This window comes from Trachymyrmex cornetzi, unplaced genomic scaffold (assembly GCF_001594075.2).
Source record: "Trachymyrmex cornetzi isolate Tcor2-1 unplaced genomic scaffold, Tcor1.1 scaffold97, whole genome shotgun sequence".
Taxonomy (NCBI): Eukaryota; Metazoa; Arthropoda; class Insecta; order Hymenoptera; family Formicidae; genus Trachymyrmex; species Trachymyrmex cornetzi.
The window spans coordinates 434,439-452,886 of record NW_017300322.1 but is presented as its reverse complement, the minus strand read 5'-3'; the positions used below and the strand labels follow the sequence as shown (position 1 = coordinate 452,886).

The 18,448-nt window shown below is 37.6% G+C and overlaps 1 protein-coding gene across 7 annotated transcripts in view; it reads right to left on the bottom strand.

Moving 5' to 3' along the window:
* Nucleotides 1-18,448, bottom strand: part of by (focal adhesion protein tensin) — a 200,813-nt gene that overhangs the window by 71,750 nt on the left and 110,615 nt on the right. For 6 of the 7 annotated variants that reach the window (XM_018521192.1, XM_018521194.1, XM_018521195.1 and 3 more), the window contains one exon: nt 2,019-2,198. In XM_018521192.1, the coding sequence (XP_018376694.1) occupies nt 2,019-2,198 (180 nt within the window). Of the gene's footprint in view, nt 1-2,018; nt 2,199-6,733; nt 7,191-18,448 lie in introns of those variants that run through there. The other variant, XM_018521196.1, reaches the window with a different exon arrangement.

Sequence of the window (18,448 nt, the reverse complement as noted above, 5' to 3'; positions counted from 1 at the left end):
CTTAATTCCATAAAAGACAAACTCGCGTCGCCAGGAGAAATTCAATTTATGTGCGAGTTTTGCATAACGAGTACGCCGCGGTAGCCACGTATATATAAGCCCGATAGTTTCTCATTAAGCCACGCTGACCCAGAACTAGATCCCACAGCGCGAGCACAATGGTACCATCGTCAGGGGTAACCACCCCCTCGACTGTTGGACCGGTTCAATTGGATGTACGGCTTGCATACCGATAGTCTCACGGGAACAATGCTGTGCGTAAACCTATATGCGCCGCGGTACATATACGTGCAGTCTTCTGTAGTGACGCAAGCATCGCTATAGCAACACATAGAATTGATACCAAAGAAAGAGCAAAATTTCTTCGCGCGCACAGCTTTGAAATTCCTTATTTTTCGAGAATCATAGATGGCTTTTTTGAAAGCTTCTCGACTCAAACTGAAATATGCATCTTGCGTTCGTGTCAATACGCATTAATATCAAATCGGAAAAAATCTGTGAAAAATTGTAGAATAAATTCCCAAGATATTGCCAAAAGTAATTTCGCGAATACGCTATTGGAAAGTCACGTCAAAGTTTATTATAAGTAATTTCTTTTATGAAAAACTCAAATTTTTAAACCAAAAATGTTCCAAATGCAACTGTCGCGCGTTGTCTGCTGGTCGGCTCTACAATATTGAATGCATGCAAAATGCACATTGAACGTGCTCCACGTGTATATCACGTTTGTATCGCGCTCTGCAAAAGCTGAGCAGTGCCTCAATCCCTGACCTACATGGACGACGGAATCTCAAATGGTGGTTGATGTATCCCAAAGGATTTGAGAGCCCGACTCGGCGCACTTACGCGGAGCCTATACTTGCACGAAACTTGCACCGCAAAAAGACACAACGACGCTTCGCATTTCGAGTATAAGCGAGATAAAAGTTTATTGGCCTTTCGAGGAAAATGTCGCTGGGCCGCACACATCCCGCTGCGCGACTTACAGCTCAACATTTTGCACGATGCGGTCGTGTCGGAAGAAATTGTTTCTCGTTACCTTTCGTGAGGTACAGAGTGCCACGAGCTCAGGTGGAATCGCAAAATGTCGCTCTCGTGATTTCACGGTGGAGGTACGCGAGATTGGGAGAATGATATACGCCAAGATAGTAAAGCATTGCGAAGAAAATTCCGTTCCAATTTTAAATTACACCTTCAAATTTCTAATATGCCATTAATTCTGTCTATATGCATTTGTAAGATTACTGAAAAAAACGTTCTAATTAAACCAAGAAAATAGCCACAAGAATAGCATTTTGGTTTGGAGAATAAATAAAATTTCTAGTTAACAATTAAAAATTCTGTTTGATTCCATTGTTCTTACTGAGCCCTTTTGTTGGTTTAATCAGAACATTTTTCTCAATGTAAATATGGTGCAATTAAAATGCTAGTATTAATTAGTAAATATTTTTCAGAAATATAAATATACAAAAATATTTACAAATATTCTTGTAAATAAATTCCTATTTCCTAATAATCTGAACAAATTATATTGGCGTCACATTATTTAAAAAATTACGTGCGTTATTCTATTTTTGCAATTTAATCTTGCATATAAGAGTCAACGTAATTAATTATAAATGCAAGAACTGTAATATGATATGCATTTAAAAAATTCTATAAATAACATATTGTAAAACATATAACATAACACATTATAAAACACATTACATTACATGTTTCGGCTCTTGGATTGAGCCATCCTCAGATAATCTCCAAGAGCCAAAACATGTAATGTGTTTTACAATGTGTTATAGAATTTTTTTTATATATTTTATATATCATATTACAGTTCTTGCATTTATAATTAATTGTGTTGACTCTTATATGCTCTACACTTCTTTGTGTTGTATTTTAAAAAACTAAGAGTCCTGTATTATTTGTTATTTGATTGAATCTTGCATATTACCTAACATTAAATTGCAATAGTATATCTACATTGCATTGCATCCTTAATATAATTAGCAATAGGTACTCACCGTAATTTGATGATTAGTCGGACTAGGACTTGGGCTGGGAGTGGAATTTGGCGTAGAGAGCTCTCCCGATGCTGGCGAAGGTGAATTTGTAGTGACGCCACCAACCGTTGGAAATGCCCTTGCTGGATCGGCTTGCCATTGTTTATGAATTTGCTGCGACGTGTCTCGGAACCGCGCGCCCTAAAGAGCAAAAAATGCATAATTTTATACTAAAGATCTTATAAGACGAGATGTTAGAGATAAAATGAAACGTTTTCCAAGTAATTAGGAATATACGTCGGTCGCTTTATTTTCTGATTAAGACAAACGTAGTTTCTTGCAATTTTTAATAACAAAATATTTAAAACGTATTATTTTAAGAGTAATTCTTAAATACTAAAAAAAAAGGATAATTAAGCAGCATATCATTTGAAATATATTCACCGCGATGTTTCCTTTTATCGGAATATAATGTTTCTTTGCTTGTAAACGCGTGCTATTTCACGGCAATTAATATGCTTCTCTCTAACGCGCTGTTGAACACTTGTATCCTTGAAGAACTAGATCGCCCGCATACGCGTCATATCATCAGATGACACAGTTCGATTAGTCTCGGATATTTGCCTCTAGACAATTGTATCGAGACCGATCGCTTCGCTCCGCCGATTCGACAAGTCTAATTAGAATAGCCAGCCTACACGATTGCCGTAAATAAGGTCACATTCCCTGCTCAATTTTACGTTAATCTGAAATACCGTTAGGTATCTAGTTTCATATCACCCTGTAAATGTAATGATATCAATCAAACCTACACGTATCAAATTAAAAATAATAATCATAAATAGAAACTTAAAATGGAAGTCGAGTTAAATGCTAACGAACTGAAATCTATGGTTAAAAAAATAATGGCTAAAAATAGTCGATTGATTTATTTTTCCCTTTTCTATATCACGTATATATGGCAGTTCTCTTTTTATATTGTATGTATCGCGATATTATTTAAAGTACGTAACTTAATATATCAAATGAGAAAATATATGTGTCAGTCGCATACTACGACGTGTATCCGCCGCAATTAATAATTCTATAGTGGCTGTCAAGATGACAAGTTGATGGCTGCTTGGTGTAGAAGTTCGTAGAACCCATGGCCGAACTACGAAAGATTGCGTGCACGCGTGTGTGCGATCCTTCAAGAACGGCGTTACTCGCGGATGCGATAATTGCGCTTATGCAACGCCTTACTGTAATAGCAATTAACGTCGGGGGAGTATAATAGGGACCGGAGTACAAGCGGAATCTCTCAAGTAAAGCGTGTTTCGAACCTGCGTGGCCCGTGCCTGCCAATCGCGACGCTGCCTTTTTAAGACCCCGAGACTTCGCGAGTGCGAGCATGTCGGCGAATTACGGGGAGTCAATCTAAAATTTTTCACCCATGTCAAATCGGCGCGCCCGACTGCCATGGTCTCGGAATTAATTTCGCGAGGAATGAGGCTAATTTACATCCGCTACGGCATTCCCCTCGCAATCGCGGCCACATTGTATATAATAATATCTCACGTCGTGTAATCTCCGGCAGATTGCACGCCGCGATTAAAGGATGCATTTTTTTGGAAGCTCTTCTTACCGCGCACCCTGCGCGATATTAAATCTACGGCCGCGTGCACGTGTCGGTCAAAGTGACACTCGCAGAATGAATTGACAAAACAGTTGGTGTTTGGACAGCCATGTATATATAGTGGCTGAAAAACTCTCGAGTTTTTTTTAAAAACGTTTAGTTTTTGGGAACAATTTTATATTGTCTACCGTGATAAGCTTCTTTTTGCAATTATTAGAAATTACTGCAGATATTATACAACGCACACGATAAATAATGTAATATAATAATAACGAACTTATTAGTAGAATTAAGTGCAACGCATATATTTGTATGTGTGTATATTATTAGTTTATATTCATAAATAATACAATAATAATAAACGTATTAATAAAATTAAGAGAGAACGCATATATTTATATTATCATATTTTATATTCATAATTTTTAATACCAATTTTATGAAAACACAACAATGTAAATGTGCCGAAAATTGAGATTAAATATAAATTCAGATAACGCAAATTTCATGAAATTTCTGTTGCAAATGCAATTTATGGTATCTTATATGTGGGAAAAAATTTATAACTTTCTCGACATAAGATTAAATGTAAATTCAGATGAAGCGAATTTCACGAAATTTCTGTTACAAATGCGATTTATGGTATCTTATACGTGGGGAAAAAATGTATGACTTTCTCGACATAAAATTTATGTAAAAAATAATAAAAATTAATATAAAGGAATTATCGAATGGGGAGGCTTTTGTGTGCGTGCCACGCCGATCATGTGTGCTCACATAAACATGAATGATCGAGACTAACGGGCCACTGTGATTTAGCCTGCGTCTTTCATGACGCTGCACTGAGAGTGATCCAGCACGATCGAGATCGTCAGATACAGTCCGTGGCATTCACGTGGCGATTCGGACGATCTACGTGGAGGTCGAGACTACCGGATACGATACAACGGATTGAACGGAACGCGCGCGCGAAGCGCGATCGTTTTCATCGTAAACAAAAGCGCGGTTTAAATAGCGCTTCAGTTAAATCACGATTTATAGAGGATAAAGCGCAATGTTGCGAAACAAAACTCTCTTCCGACGCGGTTGTTCATAATGAATCGTATGGTCCGTACCGTGACGTAGCAAAAACTGTGCTGTTTATATTGCAGAATCATTTAGATTCACAGATAACGTAACCAATGGAGCTTTCTCCGCCTGTAATTTAAAACTTCAATTAAATGCAATTGCAATTAAAATGAAGGTGTTGCCATTCATTACAATAATATTAAAGAAGCACTCATAATTTTCAATTTAACGCCATTCATTATCAATAAACAGTTTATAGTCATCTCACAATACAAGAAAGCATATATCAATATAATTTATGAATATAATTTAAAGTAGATAAATTTCTCGCTTTTTCCGCTTGTAATTTAATATTTCAATTAATTACAGTTGCAATTTAAACGAATATGTCGTCCTTCATTATAATAATATTTAAAAAATCATCGACAAAATAATTTTCAATTTAATGATATTCGTTGTCAACAAATAATTTACAGTTATCTTACAAAAGAGCAATTATAATCAATATAATTCATAAATATAATTCAAAGTAGACAATTTTCCCACGACTGATTTTAATTTAATAAAATTACTTCGTCAAGATATACATCACAAGTTATCCAAACAATACAATTTTTAATTTTCACTTATTATTAAGATGATGTATTTTTTATAATTGAAACACATCTTTTTAGTATACATAATTTGGAGAAACATAGAGAGAATATATTTTATTATTTATAAATAAATTGTTAATTAATCAGCAAAAAATTAAATAAGGTTTTTTAAAAAAATATTTTGTTTGTACGAATATCTTTTGCACTTACAGTACATCTTATTTAAAATAATAATCACGATTGAATTATTACACGTTATTTATTGGCAGAAAAAGATCTTTCATTATCAGACCTTTCTTCCTCTGCTGAATTACTTATCGCGATCACACGAGAAGATTGACTGTTATCTATCATGTAATCCCCATGTGAGCACACGCGGTGGAAATTGATTGCATCGCGGCGGTAATGTAACGCGGCGTAGTTCCGCTTTTTGTTGCCCGTTACGACGCGGAGGAGCGACATCATCTCGTTTGCGTGTGCGACATCGTTCTCTCGCGAATTAAACGCTTCGCGAAATTTTTCAGGATCAAGTGTCTGTCGGAGCGTGAAAGCGAGCGCGCGCGAGTTTCGCAGCGGTGTACGTCGGTGTATGGAGCGCAACGTTATCCGATAACCGAGACGACACGCCTCTTTTCTAGTGTTGAGGTTTTGCGGATGCATCGAGAAGTTCTTGGAATCTCACTGTAATTCGAAGCGTGCTGACAAGTGGGATCGCGGTGAATCTCGTTGTCATATCTCATATCTTTCGGTTTGCACTTTTCAATATTATTCCATCAAAAAAATGCTGTCATTCCTAAATTCATCCATGCCTGAACGATTAACGTTGTGATCAGTAACCTGAACGTTTTTAATGAAATGCCATTCGTTTTAATTTAAATAATTTCAATGAATAATACAATATTAAAAGACAAGAAAGTTAGAAAAACGAGAAGAAAGTATGAAATATATTTACACAAAAACAATATATTTATACCAAAAAAAAAAGGTATCATTCCTGATCGACCTCGACTATATTTGAATCAGCATCGTCATAAATGACCTGAACATTTTTAATGAACATTTTTAATGAACCGCCATTTATTTCAATTTAAATCATTTCATCGAGTAGTACCAATTAAAAAAGAAAGTTAGAAGATCTGGAGACGAGAAGAAAGTATGAAATATTTATCATATTCAAAAGAGAAGGTGGCACTCTCTCTTCATCGTCCCCTCAAGAGCCACGTCATGACGCGTTCGTTATTCTCGCGTCATTAAAATCAAACACGCTTGATGGGCCGACGAAGTGTTGGCATGCCAATCGGCCTCGTCCGTCTTCGAGCGACGATGCTGCGAGGACTAATCGGCGCGATCGCAAAAATCGCGAGGCGCGTCGAGGAGGAAGCGATCGCGCGCCGAATTGAAGTCCCTTCGGATTCGATGCCGCGGTGCATCTCCTATCGAGCGATCTTACCGCGTACCTCGTCGAAGAGGTCGTCCAGTTCTTTCCGTGGTATCTTGGCCTTCATCCCGCGGGCATTCCTCACGTCGAACTTCCCCGACGTCTCTTTATCTCGACGCTGCGCGGAAGAGAGCGAACAAGAAGAAGGATCGAAGACGAGAGGAGAGCTCCCTTTCCCTTCGCTCCTTCAAACGTCACGAGCTGTGCTCCGTTCTCTCTCTCTTGTTTCTGTGGGTGTTCTCGAAAGCTCTTTCTTAGACACATAAATAGTCGATGACGCGCAGCAAAGTGCGAGAGAAGGTCGCGCGATAATGGCCACGACGACGCGCGGCCGGTTCTGCACTCTTCATCGTCGGGGACGTCGTCGTTGCACCAACCGGTCACGTCGGTCCATCATTCATCGTCGCTGCTCAGAGTCTTTATTCGACTGGAACGTGTGTCCAAAGCGATTCATACGAAATTACATTGACACATGGTACGTCGCATCCGACTTTTTACTGGAATTTTCATTGATTCCATTTTTTTTATCAAAATAATAATTTAATAATAATATTATGATTTTTAAATTGTACAGCTAAGATTACAGTTAATATTTTAATATTACTGTAACACATCATTATTATTAATAAACGAATCTAATTAGAGAATATTGTATTACATTTAGCCAAGCATTCGATAAGTTGAGAGAAAATTCGTTCGGTATAGAAAATGTTATATAGTAGAACAAATATCTTTAATTAGAAATAATTCATATGTAATATCTCGATAATTACTGACGCTGATAGTTGAAAGCTGGCAGTACTTTTCGTGCCGACAATATTAAGCATGAAGATTTATTGGCCCATTCGGCAAACCCGTAGTAATATTTTCCTCGCGTTCTGACTTCGACGTACAAATCCACGCCTCGAATTCGCGTGACTTCGCCGATAAACCACGGAATCCTTTCAAGAACTTTGAAAACGACATCAATTCGTCTCACGTGTTCACTCGTAGCGCATTGACATATTTCTCTCTTTCGAAATAAGAGGGACTTTGAATACTTAATATCCGACCATAGTAATTCTTCTAGAGATAAAAAACTGCTTATTCAACAGAAAGGTTAGCATCATTAATCATCGAAAAGACTATTACTAAAATTAATTCACTTAAGACAGCATATTTATCATGCCAAACTTAATTCAAAAGAATATAATTTACTTCAAAAAAATTGCATTTTATAACTTTGATGCACAATGTCCATCGATTTATATTTCCTTTTTCTGGAACTATCGCTTTTAAATCGATTCGAGTCCCATTGAGAAAAACGAAAATACAAAAGTTTACCAAAAAAAGTATCTTTGCCATGAACTATAAATGGTTTTACGGGTTCGAGCACATAGCCCGCAGGAAAGCCTCCATTTGTTCGAACCCATATCCTTGAAACCTAACATCTACGCCAAATGACCAAAGGCTCATTGCTTTTTCTCTTCGATCGGCACTTTTATTAGCGGTGTATCGCGTTTCAAGCGCGTACTGGATTTCGTGCTGTTACAGAGATATCGATGTATCGAGTGCACAAAATGTGTACGGTTTCTCGATGACAACGACGGAGAACGGCCGCGGCGATGTTCTCACGACACACTCCGGTCTTCGATCTGACCGATTACGATCTCTTGGTTTCTTTCCAGCGTTCCACGAGGATTTCCGCGTACCATTAATCTCGCGGGTTAATGTTAATGCGAAAATGTTGAGTCGACCGCGGGTTCCCAGCAGTCCCCCAATCATCGGAGGGAGGCTAATAAATGTTCCCCGACTCCACGCACTCTATTGCGTAGACAAACGCGAATTATGAATTATGCCCGGCGATGATAATAATAGTAGTAAAAGTCACCGTTTCCTGTGAGAATTCGCAATGCGTTCTGCTCGCGTTCGCAACGGTAATTGTGTTCCACAATTTCGTTTACCATCTCTTCATCGCGACGCGCGAAGCTCCGGTCGTAACTTCAGACCAAATGACTCGAAGGATTATTGCTCGCGTTCAGTGCATTAAACCGACTATCCGCCTATCTTTCGTGGCGCGTAAATGACACACTGCACGCCCAATGCACTTGGAAAGATGTCACTTCTAGCCTTTTGCAGCCAAGGTAATCTCTCATGACTTTTCATCCCGACTAGCAGCACATCCCCTCGCGCTGCGAGCTGTAATAACCAACGATATGTTTAGTCCGACGTAAACACTTCTCGCGAAACTATTCAAGCGACTTATCTGGTTTAATATCTGCTATTCGTTGTCGTTACCAACGCGGAGATCTTTCACGAGATGACACGACCTTTGCATTTCTCTGTCACCGGCTTTAGTTCGTTAGACAATTGAAGGGAGCGAACATTATAAAAGTCCCGATTGTCCGGAGTTACCTCTAATATGTCGACAGAGAGAAAGAGAAAGAAGTCGCCATTTATTTAGCGTCCTCAGAATAAATTTTCCCAAGCGTTTAAAAACAAAAATATAATTAAAAAAGAAAACATTAAAGTAAGACTTTCATGAAATTCTTAATTGTTAAAAAATATAAAAAGGTATGTACAAAAAATTACAAAAAAAAGGAGAGAAAAAGAATTAAATAAAATAAAAGAAACCTAGCAAGAAAAGAGTAATTAACCAATATGCTTAACGCTTTGGACATCGATGATTGTAGATAATCATACAGTTTATATTAAAAGATGAGGAGAGAGGATTCATTTCTAACATCAAAGGAAATTTTATTCCATAATTTCGCAGCAGCATATTAAAAAAGTTTTTTTTATAGAATTCAGTGCGACGTAAATCAGTAAATTAAAATATTATTCAAAATCCTTGTATCGCGCGAAATTATTTTTCCTCTAAAGTTAACTAGAGAGAGAGAGAGGACTTTCTGTTGTCAGTTTTCGAACGACCGACGACAGTGTGCTCTAAAGTACACACAGACGCGGTAGACCACGCGAGGAAGAACGAAGCCAGATGACTCCTCTCCTCCGCAGCATCGCTTCGGGGAGGATAAACGACCTGGCGCGCAAGATCGAGATTATACCGGCAGCGCAACCTCGACGTTTGTACAGCTCCGATTTAACAGAGGAACGCTTCTCCCTTTTTTCGCCGACTGAATGCATTGTAATCCCGGATATTCTCGACTGTGCAGTGCACCAGTGAAATGCAAATAACTGTGTAAAAAATTTTGTTCCTACCTGTAACATTGGAGAAATGAAATAGAAACGGAAATGTTTTGTGTAAAACTGGGATTAAAAGAGATTAATCGTCGTTCAAAAACAAAATGGATGTCGATAAAAAAAATCGAAGCTTCCATTAATGTTATTGAAATAGTTTGAACTTAAACGATAATCGATAAATTCTCTCACGGTATTTTCTTTTCCAGAATTAAAAATGGAAGGAAGCGATATTAAGCGGTAAAATTATTTAGTTTCGTATCTAAATGTTTACGCGATATATCATAAATAATAGTAAAAGGACAAGTTTAGAATTAGAAATAAAGTGAGTCTCTCTTTATGACAGCAGCTAACGGAGATAAACCCAGTGTATCACTCTTTGTTAGACCGAAAATTGCGAGCGGAGATCTTCCATTTCCTGAGCAAACGAGCCCGGGTGGGGAATTACGAGCTACGGACTTACGAGCAAAACCTCAATGTCCACATCAACTCCGAGTCCGAGCTATGCGCGCGGCCGTTCTCGCTGTCGCCGTTTGTTCACGAAAGAAATTCAGGTTACACGTCTGCACCGTTTCGTGCTCGTGCTACGAAGTCTTCTCTTTAAGCGAAGAGTTTAAGCGATCGGGCCGTGCACGTTTCGCGAGCACATTGGCCAAGGGATACTACACCTTGGATACCGTTTCTCACGGCGTGCTATCGGCGTGCTTTTACAGAACAGATATGTGCGCGCAATATTTATCCGGGCCAACAATAAACAGTACAATTTCCACCGTTGCTTTGCGACGGTACAACGCTCGGGACATGACACTCCACATGAGAGCGAAATATCGTATTGCCGTGTTTAAATGAGGGTGTCGATTCTATCGCAGGACACGACGCAACATGACGCGACGGGACAAAGTGCTACAGCGATTTAATGCTACGAGATTATCGTCAATATCTCGCTGAAACATGACAACAGCATAGTAAATTATTATTTCGCCGCGAAATTGTGTATTTCATGTGTGTGGATGGAGTTGTTTACATTAATTAGGAAATAGAATTGATTGCATCTCGATGATGAACAAAATGCTTGAATGCGGATTTATCACGTTTTCAGATGTCTCTACTTTACTTTGAAAAGATTTTTTTACGACTCAATAATTTGTCATCAATTTGTTAGTGTGTAAAGATTATAGAATTGTCTATGCTTGTAATTTGTAATACATATAATACATCCCGATAGAAACACAATAATATATAGGTCGTTTCTGTCCCAGCAGTATTACGTTTCGCCGGGACATTAGTAACGAAAAGGTCAATTGATGACTCGGGTGGCCCAGAAAGGTCAGACACGAGCACAGTGAACGGTGACATATTCCGCGTAAAATATTTCCCCAAATTTGTGGAACGTAATTTCCACGATAATTTTAATAAATTATACAACGGGGAAACATTTTGCAATCGGAACTGCATTATTATCATTGTTATTATCTCCATTATGCAGCGGCAGGTAATACCATTTATGACGTAAGATGAGCAAACAATCATCGCTCTCACGCATTGCTACTAACTTATGCTACGTGTCGCTGAAACACGTGAGAATGATCACGCGTAAAGCAGGCATGAATAAAGAAGCCTCTATACTTTTTCTTTATGCGAGATACTATCGTAACAAAGTTCTCGATTTTTCAGAAATTTAAAATGAACAAACGTATTCAGTCTCATGGTGTACAATTCTATTTAGAAAATTAAGCACATTAAGTTCTGTTATAAGTAATTAAATTAGTAGAGAGAGAGAGAGAGAAAAAATTTATTTTATTTTATTATATAATTTATCTTTTATGCATTATAATAAATAATAAATTTAATAATAAAGTTATAAGAAATTTTTATAATAAAAAGTTATAATAAAAATATTATTCTCATTTCTCATAAAATCGCTAATGTTATTATCAAACAGAAATTTGTTGGATACTTATTGCCATTCAAAATTTTGAGATTCCAGGCTTTGGTACACCAAATAATACGAAACGATCTTACGCTGCATAAAAAGTCAACGTTTTAAATAACAAGGTTAAATGTTGCACTATCGTTTATAATTAAATTTCAAAGCGCGAAACACGAGTTTCATGGACCAATAACTTCCACCTAGGATAATAACGTCTCTCAACAGTAATTCAAGATCGTCAACGCCCACGCGTCTGTTACGCATCAGCATTGAAGTATGGCTGAATGCATAATTCTGTCGGGCGATAACCAGCCAGATGTAATCGGATTACATTTCTTTTTGATTTGTCAGTTTCAACCACAATTTATCTCATAACGGACATACAAATGTTTATATAATTATATCGCCCTTTGCACTTTACGTCATAACATGCGCAATCAGGCGACATATACATATATCTGGCGGCTATATATATTTTTTATTACATACAAAAAATCAATATGCGATTCAACCGAGACATTTGAGTGAGCATAACTCGACAATAACATTTGTAAGAAACTTATTAATATGCGCTTTTAAGCTTATAAACTTTACACCGCGAGAATGTGATATATGATATTATTCGGTCCAAATGCACAAATCGATATGCAAGGTAAATAGGGTAGACAATTACCGAATGGAAATGAGTATCGAAATCCCTCTACTATCAATATAAACTCTCGAAATCTTTTATTCATTTATTCATTTTAGAGAAAAGCAGGTGCATCAAATTGATTTTACGTAAAAGAGAAATCCGGTATTAAAAAAAATTATTTTAGGTAATGCGTATTTAATCATTATTGACTGTTCCTGATTTGCAAATTTTTTATTATATTATTAATGTAAAATAATATATAATTTATTAAATAGATAAAATGTTAGCAGTAATTATCGAGATATTTTTAACTGATATATATTTTCTTTTTATTTAAGTTGATATTATATGATGTAAATATTTCAAAACACAGATATGTATGTGATTTTATAATGAATTAAAAAATAATCATAAAAAGAGATATAATCAAGAATCTTTAAATACTCCAAAATTCTCATATCTCGCAAACTCCACATAGTAGATTTAAAAAAACCCTTTATTTACAGCGTAACTCACTCTCGCGTACACAACACTTTGAACCATCTAATTTCAAAAATTTATTCACAAACACTAATACCACAACATCAACAAGACATGAACTTTACGTCGAGACAAGATAAGAGATGAATTTGATCCAGAGAAATGTTTCGAGAAATAAAATGTTAAAACAATTTTATTGAAAAAAATCCCTTTAATTCGCCATAAACACTGTTCACTGTCTCGCAACGTTCGAAACGTGTCTGAATTCTTTCGGGATCTCTCCCTATCCCTATATCCGTATTTCTCACGCGCGCTCGCGTACGCTTGGCGTACGTGCGCTCACACGTGTGCACGTACGCCGACTGGCCGCTGTAAGCTGTTGCGCGCACGACGGACGAGGCACTCACGACTCACGATCCACGCTCACGAGTCACCGCGAGAGAGACGTGCGTCGCATGTGCCGTTCGCCGTGAGCACCTCGGCGTGCTCTTCGTCTTCGCCGTGTCGTACCGACATCGTAAAACCGCTCACTGAGAGAGTGGGAACCGGGGACCGACCGAGACGGAAACCGCAAAGGGGATTTCTGCTACGGCTGCAACCACTGGAGTTTGCTACCCCCGCTTGCGTAACCAATGTTCACGATATGCAAGGATACGACGGATTGAGAAGGGAAGGTTTCCCATTTCCCGTTCAGCTGGAAGTATAAAAAGCTGCCTTGCAGTAGCAATATTAGGATACGCGAAGCGAAGCATTCAACTTTTTTTTCCAATCTCGGACGTTCTCCGTTATTCGCGAGCCATGTGAACAGAGTGATCGATCGGACGCAATCGGTTGATGTAAATATATTTCGGAGATTTCGGAGACAGGTGGACAGATGTATGTTTTAACGAACGAAATAAATTCAATACCGATGAAGATAATATTTGATCAGAAAACGAACGTAAATCTGAATGTTTTTAAATTATTTATAAAAAAAGAAGGGAAAAAGGAGAACTTTCCATCTCAGTACGTTTTATATAGAAATGATCTAATTTTGCTAGAAAACAACTAGGTAGGTTCTATAAATAATGCTCACTGTGGCTGCTGTTGCATGATTCACTGAACATCCGGCATGATAGCTATAGATCATAATCGATTAATTTTCTTCTGGTGGGTTGATCGTGGACACGCAAGCAAACTGGCATATAGTCAATTAAATAATAATTCTTTAAAAAGTTCAATTAATTTTGATTATTGCAAAAATAAAACGACATTATTATTATTATATATTATTTTCACAATACCATTATTGTTACATTTTCATTTGATAAAAAGTTGTATTCGGACAGAGCAGTTACAAAAATAACTTAAACAGTCTGGTAGACTTATCGCAGCAATTTATTTTATCATAAACTTAGAGCTCTATATTATCCCACTTTTACGTATCAAGGCAGTAATTACGATAATAATTGTTATCCACATGCGTCATATACATAATGTTTAATTTTAGGTCGAAAGATCATAGACTGTCGCAAACGTCTTAGCGAAGTTTACCGCAGCGATGGCGGCGAAGGCCGCGCATTTATGTTTGCGTATTCAATAAGAACATTTGACGCAGCTGTACCGAGATAAATTACAACAGCGTATCTGGCAGTAAAAACGTATCTTCATTTACTATTAAACAGCATTACTATTTCAGTATCTTTCAACTTTATGAAGTCGCTAAAGTTACACTGTGAACTTGAAACCGACAATATCTGTGGTCAGAAATAATCTGATCACATATAATCTATTTTTGCATTTAAATCAATGCTGTCTTTATTCATTATGGCGCAAAATATCTATCTTTGGTAGTATTTTTTAATCTTCAATGGCACATCAAAAGTATAACCTATTTTCGCGCACGGTAATTTAAAGTATTCAAAATATATTAAATATGCATTTGGTTGAGAATTTTTTTGACAAACATAGCTTTTGATATTTTCAATATTTTAAATATTTTTAAAAATTCATGAGAATGAAATTGCGAAAGATTTTACAAATATATATATAGAAACATAATTGACATGTTTCGAAGCATTATTGAAATTTATAAAGCTGCGAAGTATGACATTAATGTTTGTCGCGGCACAATATATATGTAGCTTTTGTGCTTACGTAACAAAACGGATGTGTGATTCGTCGCACGTTAAAGTGTCAACGACGATATCGGCGCAGATAACAGTCAGAAGTATTATTAGGTGTCGCAGGTGATCCCGCGTGATCGCAATCTTTAACGATCCGAGTTAATTAGAGCTGGATCGCGCAATCCGTCCTAATTCGGTGTTTAATTAATCCGTTTATCGATGCGGCTAATCTCGCGTACCGGCTTTATACGTATGAGCGTCACGTGCACGACCGAACAATGAGTCTATTACGGCAAATATAAGGTTTCCCGGTCGCGACTATTGCACCTCGTTGAAGCTTCATAACGACAGAAAGTCGCTAAATATATTTTATCTGATAAGAAAAATAGGATTTTACGTCGTAACATTTGGAACGATTAACGTGACTCGCTGTCTTATCTGCTTCAATTAGTTTCTTCAAGCGAAAACGACGATATCTATCTAAGTCGTAGGACAGGACATAAAAATCGAATTAAACAATAAGTCGCGAATATTGCGCTTTGTCGTTTGCAATTAGTCACGACGAAGTTCGAGTCAAAGTACATGACATGAGTAATGGCACAAACCTGACTCTCTGTGATGCAAAAATATAATTAATAAAGATAGCATCGTGCGTGTAGCTAATGGAATACGTCAGATAAAACATAAAAGATTAAAAGGCTCGGGCAAAACTGTCTTCAACTCGCTTATTTTACATACGGCACTCTCGCAGATATCACAGTACGTAAAAGTGAACCGGAGGAGAAAACCCGTAATGCGAGGGCTTAAAACAACCGAGATTTCCGTCAAGATTTCAACGATCTGTCAGCGGAGAGCGAGCTGAAGAGCGTCAGAGAACTGTGGTGAACGGCGAGGAGAACATTGGAGAACGTGGGCACGACGCGACGCCCACGCCGCACCGCGTACGTAATAAAAAGTTCGCAGGATATCCCTACGCGGAAAAGGAGCACCGCACATCCTACGCCGTACCTACGGTACTAACGCGAGGTCGTTTGCATGACGTGAGCTTTGCACGTGCGCTCGTTTCTTCGCGTGCAAACGGGGAAGATTCGAGGGGAACTAGTCCTCCATTGACGACAGCGTGTCGGTACCGGTCGTGCAAGGACGGCGGACAATGGAGCCGCGAGGAGGAAGAAGATCTGAGTTATGAGACGTCGCATAATTGCACGCCGATTGGCCCCGCCGCCGTGGAATGCAATTTGTCTCCCGGCACACACAGCGGCCGTGTATTTGCGAAAGTAATTAAGATGCACGCCACGCGAGACGAGGTCGCATCGGCTCGTACTTACTGCTGATTGCGCCTGAGTTGCGTCATCCAAAATGCTTTTAACTTGCACGCTAGACGGGTGTTTTAATTAATCGAGAATTTTGTTCAAGTGCACGGACATCGTCTATTCTGACCTCGATTCTGACCAAATGTTTACAGAAAATAGTTGACTAACGACACAATAAGTAAACGTCAACTGAAAAAAACGTAATATTAATATTCTAATTCACACTTAACAATATAACTATTACGTAACGTACGTGTTATATTATATTTGTATTGTTTAGAATGAAATTATAATATTGATGTTATGTTATTAGTTGGGGTTTACTGGGTACTAAGTAAAACGAATCTAGATCTAAGTTTTACACAAGAATTGCAGAACAGACAAAAAGATTTAAAAAAAAAAACATTTTTTTTTTATCTTATATGTTTTAATCTTACATATTCCGATATTTTACGGCGAAACTATTAGAGATTAATACGGCGAAATAATATAAGAATATTAGAGATATCTTTAAATATCGTCTTATGTTCTTCACATAATCGAATTGTCTCACAGCAATTGTTATGTAAAACTGGAGTTTCAAAGGTAAGTAAGACTATCGTTCCTGCGAGTTCCTCGCAGATCGCAGTATCTTCCCGGTTGTTAAGTCGCTGTATCGAGCGTCATAAAATTGAGCAGCAGCGTTTTCACAAACGTTATCGCTGCCACGTGGTGCAAAAGGTGCGTGCAAAGCCGAGTGTTATTATGGCTCAAGTTTTAATGGCTCCGTCGAGCTGCTCGCGTATCAGCAGTGTGATACAACGACGGTGTCACGCAATCATTCGGCAAATAATCCGCGTCATGTCGTATTATGTTATGTGGAGTTACCGTAAGCTGTTTTATATTTTCTACCAACGGTCTAACGAAATGTGTATTTTTTAAATCAGAATTGTGTATGTATTTCTAGCTGTTAACCCAGAAATAGCTGCCTGTTTTTTTTTTTGCATAAACAGTCACATGAGATATTTTCACATCTAAACTAAAATGGTTATTATTAACAATATACATATGTATATTATTTATTGTTTTTCAATTTATCAGTATTTGAGATTATGAATTTGGATTTAACCACAATTTTTTTAAAGAGTAGAAATCAAATGAATATTAAAATCGGAATTAGCACGTTAAATAGCTTATTGTGACAGCATTTCTAAAAAATATAAATATTTTTATTAATGTATTAATTTTTTATTGCAAATTTTTGATACTTAAAGGTTTGTAAAGAATAATTATATTAAAAAATATGTTAAACAATATCCATAGAAAACAATATTTTAAAATAATTCACATTTTTTCGCCGCTGGAACATAAGAATATCTCAGGTGAAAATTTCCAGGTTAAATTCTTCAAACTAAGATTATCAATTTTAACACCGTTGAAATTTCTAAATATTTAAATATTTATTTTGTCAGATGTACAGCTATATTTATATCATAACTAATCCCAAATTCTGCTATTTATTAATTCATAATAATAATTTACACTCATGGTGTTCTCCTCTGGGAGATGCCAGCTCAGCTCGATATCTCGAAGGTCGAAGGAAAGGTAAACCAGAAGTTACTGCCAGGCGTACTGGGTAGTGGGCACTTGAAGCAGCACTCCCACCGATCGGCCTAGCCGGTCAAGCAGCCACCCACTTTAGCCAACCACCCACGTGGGTACATAAGCAATGCGCACACAGTTCCGTAGTGTGTTTGCATTCCTTCCCCTACGATGTCGTCCGGCCGGCCACTCAAGAGTGTACCAGCGTGTGAGTACGAGGAGGAGAAGAAGAAGAAGGAGAAAAAACCGGAATGTCGCGAAGTCGTCGTAGAAATTATTGCTTCCAGTTATTGCCGTCGCTACCAGAATATTTTTCAACGAGCGAATGGCTTTCTCGCGTCCCCCGTACGTATTACACAAATACGCGTGAACGAATGACGCCTGGTTTCCCTTAGCATAAATATTTTAGATAGTCACTGATGACAACGTTTACGTGAAATATTAAAGAGTAAATTTTGACGTTTCTTGAGGAAGGTACGGTAATGCGTATTATGTGCAGGAAATGGATGTGTTA